Raw genomic sequence first — 12231 nt, forward strand, 5'->3', positions numbered from 1 at the left:
TTTATCATACATTGTCACGATTCTCGGGGTGGACTGACGGAGGGGGACGCACTTGCTAAAACACAGTGAACTTTATTTTTAAAGAATAACAAAAAAAGAGAGATAACCGAGACATAGACAAAGGAGCTATGCGAACTAAACTAGGACAAAGTAAAATAGACAAAACCTAAACACGGAGTACTAAACAGACTAAATCTAAACAGTGTTAAACAGACAGAAACAGACTCAACCTAGACATATAACTAAATAGACAAACCTGGACACAGAGCTTAAACAGAGACCTAAACCTGTGGGAGAAAACCGGAGCACCCGGAGGATACCCACACGGTCATGGGGAGAACACACCACACTCCTCACAGACAGTCACCCGGAGGAAACCCATGCAGACACATGGAGAACACACCACACTCCTCACAGACAGTCACCCGGAGGAAACCCACGCAGACACAGAGAACACCCCACACTCCTCACAGACAGTCACCCGGAGGAAACCCACGCAGACACAGGGAGAACACACCACACTCCTCACAGACAGTCACCCGGAGGATACCCACACGGTCACGAGGAGAACACACCACACTCCTCACAGACAGTCACCCGGAGGAAACCCACGCAGACACAGGGAGAACACACCACACTCCTCACAGACAGTCACCCGGAGGAAACCCACGCAGACACAGAACACACCACCCTCCTCACAGACAGTCACCCGGAGGAAACCCACGCAGACACAGGGAGAACACACCACACTCCTCACCGAGACATAGACAAAGGAGCTATGCGAACTAAACTAGGACATAAAGTAAAATAGACAAAACCTAAACACGGAGTACTAAACAGACTAAATCTAAACAGTGTTAAACAGACAGAGAAACAGACTCAACCTAGACATATAACTAAATAGACAAACCTGGACACAGAGCTTAAACAGAGACCTAAACCTGAACACGGAAAGCTAAACAGACTGAACAGTATTGACAACGAGAGACACAAGGAAGGAAACAGACAGAGAATAAACTGAAGCGAGGGACAGACAGACTGAGCAACATGACAAAGGAAGCAACAAGACTGAATTAGAACGAGAATGAATGACCAACAAGAGGAACTGATACAAGGGGACTTAAATACTTAACACAGAAGAGACGCACCTGAGACAGATAACGAGGGGGCGGAAGAAAGGCGGGACATGGGCGGAGACATGGACAAAAACAAACAGAGCCATGTGCTGAGAGAGCACATGGCGGGGAAAACAGACAGGACAAGGGCGTGACATACATTTACAATTTATATACATATATTTTACACTATTTCACATTTGATTGGAAGTTTTAGAACAACCTTTCATTCATATTTCATATATAAATGTTCCCAAAACACCAATACATCATTTTATAAATTAATTATTTTATAAATAATCACAATCTTGTTTTCTTTATAATTTCACCACAATAAATACAATTTATGAATTTAAATATATATTTTTTCAAACTTTCAAACACAGAATTTTTAGCAGAAATTGCTCATCTGGGTTTACGTTGGTACAACCACACCACGCACCTCGAACAGATAACAAGAATTTTCTGTGGACAGGACGGAAACAAATATTACACACAGGAACATTTCATGGACTTTAATTTTGACAGAGAATATAGTCAGAGTTTGGAAACTTTTGAAAAAGAAATTATTATTAGATGAGATTTATTTCTTATTTAAACGACTTTTAGTTTGACACAGAGTGGCTCAGCTGGTCCTGTTACGTGGTGAAGGGGACTTTTATTGTATGTTGTGGTGGTGCTGTGGGCCAATCAGAGCTTCAGCCAATGACAGCGGACTCTATGTGAGTGAAGAGAAGAAGAGCTGTGAGCTGGAGCTAAATCAGGAGGTGTTTTACTGAAGGTAAATATCTGTGTAAGACTTTTCCACACTGTTTACACTGGGTTTGAACTCACTCTCACAGAAACGGGGGACACGTGTTCTCTCTCTGAAAAGGAAGATGGAGAATGGGGGAAATGTGGGAGCTGCTCCACACTCAGCTCAGGAGGATAATGCTAGCTCTTAGCTGGGACTGTGGGGTGGTCAGGTGTACTCATACATTTGACCTCGTTGTGTAAATCTCTGTTTCAGTTACAGCGAGAGGCAGTAGTAACATGAAATGGCATATTAGGTACAGGGGACAATGATATATACCAAAGGCATTACATTTGTTTTTGTATTTGTGAGAGTGACATACAGTAGTGTTAAAAAATGTTTGCTCCCTTCATAATTTTTTTATTTATTTATTTTTCATGTTTGTCATTCTTTTATGTTCCAGTTCATCAAACAAATTAAAGCATTAGTCACGGCCAACACAAGTAAATACAAAATGCAGTTTTTAAATGATGGATTTTATCATTAAGGGAGAAAAAAAAATCCAAACCTTCATGACCCTTTGTGAAAAAGTGCCCCTAAACTGTGCACCTAAATAACTGGTTTGGCCAGCTTCAGCAGCAACAGCTACAATCAAGCGTATATGGTAACTGAGTCTTTCACCGTGCTGTGGGGGAATTTTGGCCCCCTCATCTTTGCAGAATTGTTGTAATTCAGACACATTGGAGGGTTTTTGAGCATGAGCCACCTTTCTGAAATCATGTCACAGCATCTCAATAGGATTCAGGTCAGGACTGTGACTAGATCACTCCAGAGTCTTCACTTTGCTTTTCTTCAGCTGTTCAGAGGTGGACTTGCTGGTGTGTTTTGGATCATTGTCCTGCTACAGAACCCAAGTTCATTTCAGCATGAGGTCACGAACAGATGGCCGGACAGTCTCCTTCAGGATTTTTGTGGTAAACAGTTTAATTCATGGTTCCATTTATCACAGGAAGTTTTTCCCAAAATGTTGGTGATCATTAAGATGTTTCTGGCAAAACTGAGAGGAGCCTTAATGTTCTTTTTGCTCAGCAGTGGTTTTCATGTTGACATTTTTGCCCAGTCTCTTTCTTATGGTGGAGTCATGAACGCTGACCTTAACTGAGGCAAGTGAGGTCTGTAGCTCTTTGGATGTTGTCGTGGGGTTTTTTGTGACTCTTGGGGTAATTTTGGTCAGCTGGCCACTCCTGGGAAGGTTCACCACTGTTCCACATTTTCACCAATTGTGGATAATGACTCTCATTGAGGTTCGCTGGAGTCCCAAAAGTTTAAAAATGGCTTTATAACCTTTTCCAGATTGATAGAGCTCAATTACTTTCTCATTTGTTCCTGATTTTCTGTGGATCTTGGCATGGTGTCTAGATTTTGAGGATGTGTTGGTCTACTTTGCTTTGTCAGGTAGGTCCTGTTTAAGGGATTTCTTGATTGAGAACAGGTGTGGCAGAAATCTCAGGTGTGATAAACCACAGTTATTTTTTTACTTTTTTTATGTTTAACACTTTTTCACAGAGGGCCATGTAGGTTTGGAATTAATAATAAGATTCTTAATAATAAGAACCTTCATTTAAAAACTGCATTTTGTGTTTGCTTATATTGCCTTTCACAAATATTTAAATTTATTTGACGATCTGAAACATTTAAGAGTGACAAACATGCGAAAAAAAAATAATCAAGGGGGAATGTATATTCCATTGTGGAACATCTGCCAGTAGCCTACGTTTAACAAGCACTTTGATGTTTATATAGACACTTAGCTAAAAGTTGGTGCCAAATCCATATTACTAGTAAATATGTATCGATGGTGTCATTTTAGTCTAAAACGGCTTGCCGTACCTGTGTGGCGTTCCGCTGTTTGATGAAGTTCCACCTCAAGTACGTCTTTTAAAAATGAGGTCTGAGATGATCTCACCCTGAGGAATCTGGCTGAACTCCAAGAGGCTCATACACTAACACTGTAGCGCTGGTTCCAGTTGAACTCGGATGTCAGATTTTCCGAGTTACAAGTAAAATATTTAAACTGAAGTCTCACCAGCCCTGAATTCAATCTAATTTGAAAATAGATGGCTACTATCTATTTGTGTGTCTCTAAATCATACATCATTAATCAATAAAGGTTGACTTTCCAGTGCTGGACTGTGTGATTAAAACATAGAGAAATAATGGTTTCTCCTTCACTGAACACAAATAGTAAGAATTTATCTAACAATTTTTATCCTCATAAACAACCAATCAGAGACTAGACATTCACATCCCATGGAACAAGTGCACAGAGCTTGTTTTCTGTGAAGATCTGTTCTGCTTTGTTCACAGGGAATTGGAGGGAAAGATGCTCTCACTGGGACCTGAGTTTATTTCCTCATTCTGAAGTGTGTCTTTGGAATATAAAGCATGTTTGGAACGACACAATTTGGAAACACAGCCACCGTTTAATGTGGAAATGGAAAAGGAATATAACACAATGTGGAAATCAGAAGAGATTAAATGTGAAAATAAGGAGTGTGGAAGCACCATTTCTCCAGAAACATCATCATCTACTCTCCACAGGGACACGTCTGCTGTAAAAACAGAGACAACCACAAAGAGACAGAAAACATACGACTGCTCACTGTGTGGAAAGAGTTTTATTCAACAGCTTCAGCTCCAGATACACCAGCGCATTCACACAGGAGATAAACCGTATCAGTGCTCAGAGTGTGGGAAGAGGTTTAATCATAAGAGTGATTTCAGTATGCACCACCGCATTCACACAGGAGAGAAACCGCATCAGTGCTCAGAGTGTGGAAAGGGTTTTGTTCGAAAGACTAATCTCCGAACACACAAACGCGTTCACACAGGAGAGAAACCTTATTCCTGTTCAGACTGTGGAAGGAGTTTCTCTCGACACGGTTCTCTAAAAGAACACCGGAGCATTCACACAGGAGAGAAACCGCATCAGTGCTCGGAGTGTGGGAAGAGGTTTTTTTTACAGAGTCGTCTCCAATCGCACCAGCGCATTCACACAGGAGAGCAACAGCATTACTGCTCTGAGTGTGGGAAAAGTTTTGATAAACAAAGTCTACTCCAAGTGCACCAGCGCATTCACACAGGAGAGAGACCGTATTACGGCGCTGAGTGTGGGAAAAGCTTTGTATGTCTGTCTAATGCCCGAAAACAACAGCGCACTCACGCAAGACAAAAATCCTGTTCCAGTTCAGAGAGTGCGAAGAGTTTTTCTAAACAGAAGAGTCTCAAGAAACATCAGCGCCTTCAAACAAAACAGAAGCAGAAAACCTGCAGCGAGTGTGGGATTACCTTGAGACCTAAGGATTCAAAGACTCATAAATGCATTAAGAAAGAGAAGAAGAAACGCTGATATTGTCGTGCTGATGGTTGGGGAACTTTATTGAGGTTCAGAGTTTACCAGGGGTTTTTACTAATTTATAAACATTAATATTTATTCATTCATTCACTGTGAGCCAATCCAAGTGTGTTTTTGAAGCATGTGAGAAACCCACACAGACACACATTCATTCATTCATTCATTCATTATCTGTAACCCTTATCCAGTTCAGGGTCGCGGTGGGTCCAGAGCCTACCTGGAATCATTGGGCGCAAGGCGGGAATACACCCTGGAGGGGGCGCCAGTCCTTCACAGGGCAACACACACACATTCACTCACACCTACGGACACTTTTGAGTCGCCAATCCATCTACCAACGTGTGTTTTTTTTTGTTTTTTTTTTTAATAATTTTTTTGTTTGGACTGTGGGAGGAAACCGGAGCACCCGGAGGAAACCCACACAGACACAGGGAGGACACACCAACTCCTCACAGACAGTCACACGGAGGAAACCCACGCAGACAGAGAGAACACACCAACTCCTCACAGACAGTCACCCGGAGGAAACCCACACAGACACAGAGAGAACACACCACACTCCTCACAGACAGTCACCCGGAGGAAACCCACGCAGACAGAGAGAACACACCAACTCCTCACAGACAGTCACCTGGAGGAAACCCACACAGACACAGAGAGAACACACCACACTCCTCACAGACAGTCACCCGGAGGAAACCCACGCAGACACAGGGAGAACACACCACACTCCTCACAGACAGTCACCCGGAGGAAACCCACACAGACAGAGAGAACACACCAACTCCTCACAGACAGTCACACGGAGGAAACCCACGCAGACACAGGGAGAACACACCACACTCCTCACAGACAGTCACACGGAGGAAACCCACGCAGACAGAGAGAACACACCAACTCCTCACAGACAGTCACCCGGAGGAAACCCACACAGACACAGAGAGAACACACCACACTCCTCACAGACAGTCACCCGGAGGAAACCCACGCAGACAGAGAGAACACACCAACTCCTCACAGACAGTCACCCGGAGGAAACCCACACAGACACAGAGAGAACACACCACACTCCTCACAGACAGTCACCCGGAGGAAACCCACGCAGACACAGGGAGAACACACCACACTCCTCACAGACAGTCACCCGGAGGAAACCCACACAGACACAGGGAGAACACACCACACTCCTCACAGACAGTCACCCGGAGCAGGAATCGAACCCACAACCTCCAGGTCCCTGGAGCTGTGTGACTGCGACACTAACTGCTGCGCCACCGTGCCGCCCACACAGACACACACAACATTATAATTTGCCTGTTAGTCACTAACTTGTGGCACATTATTTAAAGAACAATTTACTTACTTAATTTACACAGTTATCATCACAAGCTAAAATAAGTAAACTAAGGAATTCACATTGAGACCAGGACCCTATTCACAGGATAGCCACATGTCATAATATTAATTTCTCTTTGTTGAGATTCCAACTCTGATAATGACTTTGTCATTGGTTGTCTGTCCAGTGACGAGGGATTAAATGTTCCCTCCAGACTTTGATGCGTATTTGTCTCTTTGATAAAATATAAACCTTAGTAACCTACCTAAGATTACATTTAGTCAAACACAGACACACCCATTCACTCACACCTGTGGACACTTTTGAGTCGCCAATCCACCTTGGACAGTGGGAGGAAACCCACACAGACACAGGGAGAACACAACACTCTCCTCACACTCCTCACAGTATATATATATATATATATATATATATATATATATATATATATATATATATATATATATATATCCTTTTGCGGCCGATACAGCGTCAGTTCGTCTTGGGAATGACGTACACAAGTCCTGCACAGTGGTCAGAGGGATTTGAAGCCATTCTTCTTGCAGGATAGTGGCCAGGTCTCTACGTGATGCTGGTGGAGGAAAACGTTTCCTGACTCGCTCCTCCAAAACACCCCAAAGTGTCTCAATAATATTTAGATCTGGTGACTGTGCAGGCCATGGGAGATGTTCAACTTCACTTTCATGTTCATCAAACCAGTCTTTCACCAGTCTCGCTGTGTGTATTGGTGCATTGTCGTCCTGATACACGGCACCGCCTTCAGGACACAGTGTTTGAACCATTGGATGCATATGGTCCTCCAGAATTGTTCGGTAGTCCTCGGCAGTGACGCGCCCATCTAGCACAAGTATTGGGCCAAGGGAATGCCATGATACGGCAGCCCAAACCATCACTGATCCACCCCCATGCTTCACTCTGGGCATGCAACAGTCTGGTGGTACGCTTCTCTGGGTCTTCTCCACACCGTAACTCTCCCCGATGTGGGGAAAACAGTAAAGGTGGACTCATCAGAGAACAATACATGTTTCACATTGTCCACAGCCCAAGATTTGCGCTCCTTGCACCATTGAAACCGATGTTTGGCGTTGGCATGAGTGACCAAAGGTTTGGCTACAGCAGCCCGGGCCGTGTGTATTGACCCTGTGGAGCTCCCGACGGACAGTTCTGGTGGAAACAGGAGAGTCGAGGTGCACATTTAATTCTGCCGTGATTTGGGCAGCCGTGGTTTTATGTTTTTTGGATACAATCCGGGTCAGCACCAGAACATCTCTTTCAGACAGCTTCCTCTTGCATCCACAGTGAATCCTGTTGGATGTGTTTCGTCCTTCTTGGTGGTACACTGACATTACCCTGGATACCGTGGCTCTTGATACATCACAAAGACTCGCTGTCTTGGTCACAGATGCGCCAGCAAGACGTGCACCAACAATTTGTCCTCTTTTGAACTCTGGTATGTCACCCATAATGTTGTGTGCATTGCAATATTTTGAGAAAAAACCCTGTACATTATATATAAAAAGGATCACCACAAATATTGTCATTAAAACTCAAATTATGGGATGATGGGATATGACCCTTTAACCAAATCACATACAATTTAGTACAATAAGTGACAAAAACTGAAATAATACAATAATACACACTTCTTATGGGATTATTTTTATTATTATTGAGTGCAAACACAGAAATAAAGACATGGTTGGCACATGTTCATTCCCAAAGTCTTTAACACATAATCATTCATTTAAAAGGAAAATGTATGAACAGAATTTTTAATCAATGTTTTTGTTTCTAGCCGAAAAGGTAACTCAGGAATTCCGACACTTTTCAGGAACGAACAAGAAAAACAACAAATACAATCAAGCACACTGTAAACAAACAAACAAAGAAGAAAGCAAACAAAGTGATAATAAAAGAGACAAAGCGTACTTTATCCCTTTCGTAACTCAGTGAAAATGCACGCTGCTGCACCACAACTATTCAGACGTAAGCCTAAGGAAAAAAATTAATTACAAACATTTTGCATGATGCTCTCCACAGAAGCATCTTTACAAACTTAGCAATTAAACATCAGGGGCGTTTTATAATGAAACAGGAGGTGACACAAAACAACATGTTAACTGAATCAGAATCTCTAAAACTGAGCTACAGAGTTCAAGAGGCTGAAGTTGAAACTACAGTCACATTTCACTTTATCTGCTGCTGTGCTTCAGGATGCAACATGTTAAAAAAATCACTGTCTTATGTGTGGGTTTAATTAATGAATGTATACATGCACTCCAGCCTGACATAAGAATTTAATCATTTGTACCTTATCACCAACAACAGTCGCACTCGTATTAACAATGCATTTGTAACACATCAAACAGTATCACAATTATAATACATCACAATTTAATCTCAGTGTCAGTATTTTCTCCATATCACAGCGCTACATGAAAGTAGTGTTCTGCAGGAGCAGGCCCAATTGGCACCGTCATAAGAGGATGATAATATCCCCACCATGCTGTACTTTCAAACTTTCCAACTGGAGTGTTAACGATCTTTTGGAATGAAATTGAGAAGAAGTGTCTGAAACTTGCAGCTTAGGAGCTGTTGCATTCCCAGCTAGCAAGGTAGATCTGGGCCGATTCTGGCTCAGGCTCGGCACTGTCGGCCGGCTGCCGTCTCGGCGTGAATGCGGCAGCCTGCATCTGGCCCAAGTCTGGCTGCACGTTGGCACTGTCGGCTAGCTGAGGCTCGGCGTGAATGCGGCACGCTGCATCTGGCCCAGTTCTGGCTGCACGTTGGCACTGTCGGCTAGCTGAGGCTCAGTCCATTTTATCAGCTCCACTGACCACACAAGAGCACTTAATAGTTCAACAATCACAGGTTGTAGTCCATCTATTGCTCTACATACTGAGTTACGTTATCTTATTCTCCAGCGGTCAGGCCCACCACAGAGCAGGTATGATTCGGGTGGCGGTAGAAACAAATGAGGTCTTGGGGTCGTAGGTGTACTTCTACAGTAGGTGGACTTCAGTTAAATATGGATTAGACATGTATTAGAGGTTTTAAAGTGTTTTCTTCGTGTGTGTGTGTGTGTGTGTGTGTGTAGCATATAATCTCAATTCAAAGTTTAAACATTCTGCTCCTTTTTTTCAACAAAAATTAAGTAGTTTGAAAATGGCGAGAGAGAAGAATTCATCACTGAATTCAGGAGTGTTTGAATTTTGAATTACACGTTAAACAAAGGTGAACAAAGAAGTTTGAAAGTATTTAATACTCTAATACTCTTGAAAGTATTTAATACTGCTCTAGAAAATGATTTTATGTCTTGTTTTTCAAAGAAAAACTGAAATACGTTTTGAAATATTAAAGAAATTGAGTGAGAGCTATTTCCTACTTCACTCAGATGTTCTCAACTAAGCCATTTTCTCTTCTTTGTCTCACAGCTAAATGGTAAACACTGATCCTGGGTCTGTGTGTGCTCAGTCTGGCTGTTGTGATTTCTGCAAACCACCAGATGTCACTGTTTTAAGCCTTTACATCTTCTGGCCAATCAGGATGAAGCTTCAAAACATCCTCCACCTGTCTGTGACTTGAATGATTACTAATTGGAGTCAACTGTGTTGTCTCGGTTCGGTTCAGTTCAGCAGCTTTCCCATCAGTCTTGTTGTTTTCTGAAAACAGGACTTTATTTTGTTGTTATTTTGGCTGTTGTCTTTAGATGAGGCTGAATTTGGGTTCTCTTGCATTTTAGAGATTTCTGTGTTATTCATTGCTTGATTGATGTACAATTTTGACACATTGAATGCTGTAAACAAGGGTTGTTTGTAGATTGTAAAGGTCATTAGCTCTTTATGAATTGTTTTTAGTTTCATTGGAGATTTGTAGTTTTCTGTTATGACGAAATGTGCTGTTTTTGTTAGGTTTTATTCTGTGGAATCTGTTGGGTTCTGTTTGGAGACGTCCAGGTCTTTGTTGTCTGAAAGGGCTTTTATTTTACCCCAGGTCCATTCAGTAAGGGGCAATAACTGAATCCGTCTGACGTTAAAAAACAGACTTTCCATCACACGGCCAGTGTGATCCTCTTGAAGAGATGTTGAGCAAGGTCTGTGAGGTAGGTCAGAATGTTTTTTTTGCTCTCGTGTGTGTGTGTCACCTCTCATATGAAGAGCCATGGTCCTGGTCTATGGAGGCCACCTGTTTGTTTGGGGCAGGATTAGGAGCTGGATGGTTGCTTTTAAAGTCTTGGTTCAGGTCTGTGGAGCTAATGGGATCTTTCTAGAATGTTGAATTCCATTCCAGGAGACCCTGTTTCTCTGTTGTAAAAGAGGGCCCCATTTTTTCTTTCTCTCTCTCTCACACACACACACACACACACACACGAATCCAAGGTTATTGGATTCTGAAGGGCTATGTTCTGGTCTGTGGCAACACTGGGATCTGTCTCAAAGATTGATTCCAACCTGTAGGACCAGCTGAACCCAGTTTTGGAGTTCAGATGCCCTCTAGTGTAAAAAAAAAAAAAAAGGCCAATTCCACCTCAATCCTTGTCCCATTCCAATACACACACACACACACACCCAATACTGACATGGCGGCACCACCGGAACATATGGATGAACCGAAGCATAATAAAAGAATTATCCAGTGGTTCGTTGTGTGTAATGTCTCTTTGATCCCAGAACAGACTCATTCTCACTTGTTCATGGACGGTCATGCATATTTAACCTTGCTGTTTCACCGCAGGAGATGAATATTCTCTGGAGCTGTCTGATGAAATCTTCCATCACTTCATTATTAAAAGCGTGTCCTGCAGCCCTCTTGTCTAGATTTATATTTGGAAACAGAGCAAATGTGCCACGTGAACTTGTGTGAGGAGGACGAGGGGCTTGGTCACTTGTGGGCACTTTAGCTCCTTTACTGTCTTTTGGGAAAAAATGAAGCCCATAATGTTACATTTTTAAAATCAGATTCTTCTCCTTTGTCTTATTTTTGCTCTTTTTATTTAAAGAATCCAAGAAATTATAAAATCAACAACAACAAACTGGTCCTGCATGGGGGGGATACCATTGCAACCACCTAAGAACACCTTAGTAACACCATAGACAGCACTTGCGATATCATAGCAGCTGCCTATCAACACCTTAGCAACCACCTGGGATACTGTAGCAACTTCCTGGTGAAACCCTAGAAATAATCAAGTAGAACATAGCAACAGCTTAGCAACACCTTAGAAATCTCTTGGGATGGCATAGAACCAACCTAGCCACACCTTAGAAACCATGTGGGATAGCGTATTACCAGCCTAGAAACACCTTAGCAACCACTGTACCATAGCAACTGTGTGCTTTGGATTACACAGTGACAGCCTAGCAACCCGTTATATATGCCTTTATTCTTTTTATTAATTTTTTATTAATATTATTAATGTGTTTAACAATTTAATTGATTAATATGAGCACTACAATTTCAAAACAAGTACAAATTGCCTTGTAATGTGACATGGCCTCCTTTACCCACTACCCGTGTTTTCATACAGTTTTGAACAATACGCAAAATCAAATACTTAAATTTACACCAACGTAAACAATGACAGTAAATAACAGAAGATTGCTCCATTCAA

General features: G+C 42.2%; 1 protein-coding gene across 1 annotated transcript; it reads left to right on the forward strand.

Annotated features, from left to right (window-relative positions):
* Positions 1 to 1849: 1849 nt before the first annotated feature.
* On the forward strand, positions 1850 to 5436 carry LOC136702673 (zinc finger protein 892-like). The gene is made up of 2 exons (XM_066677825.1): positions 1850 to 1896; positions 4216 to 5436. Exon 2 carries the CDS (start codon positions 4343 to 4345, stop codon positions 5255 to 5257), a length of 915 nt encoding a protein of 304 aa, XP_066533922.1. The 5' UTR covers positions 1850 to 1896; positions 4216 to 4342; the 3' UTR covers positions 5258 to 5436.
* Positions 5437 to 12231: the final 6795 nt, after the last annotated feature.

This window comes from Hoplias malabaricus, chromosome 7 (assembly GCF_029633855.1).
Source record: "Hoplias malabaricus isolate fHopMal1 chromosome 7, fHopMal1.hap1, whole genome shotgun sequence".
Lineage (NCBI taxonomy): Eukaryota > Metazoa > Chordata > Actinopteri > Characiformes > Erythrinidae > Hoplias > Hoplias malabaricus.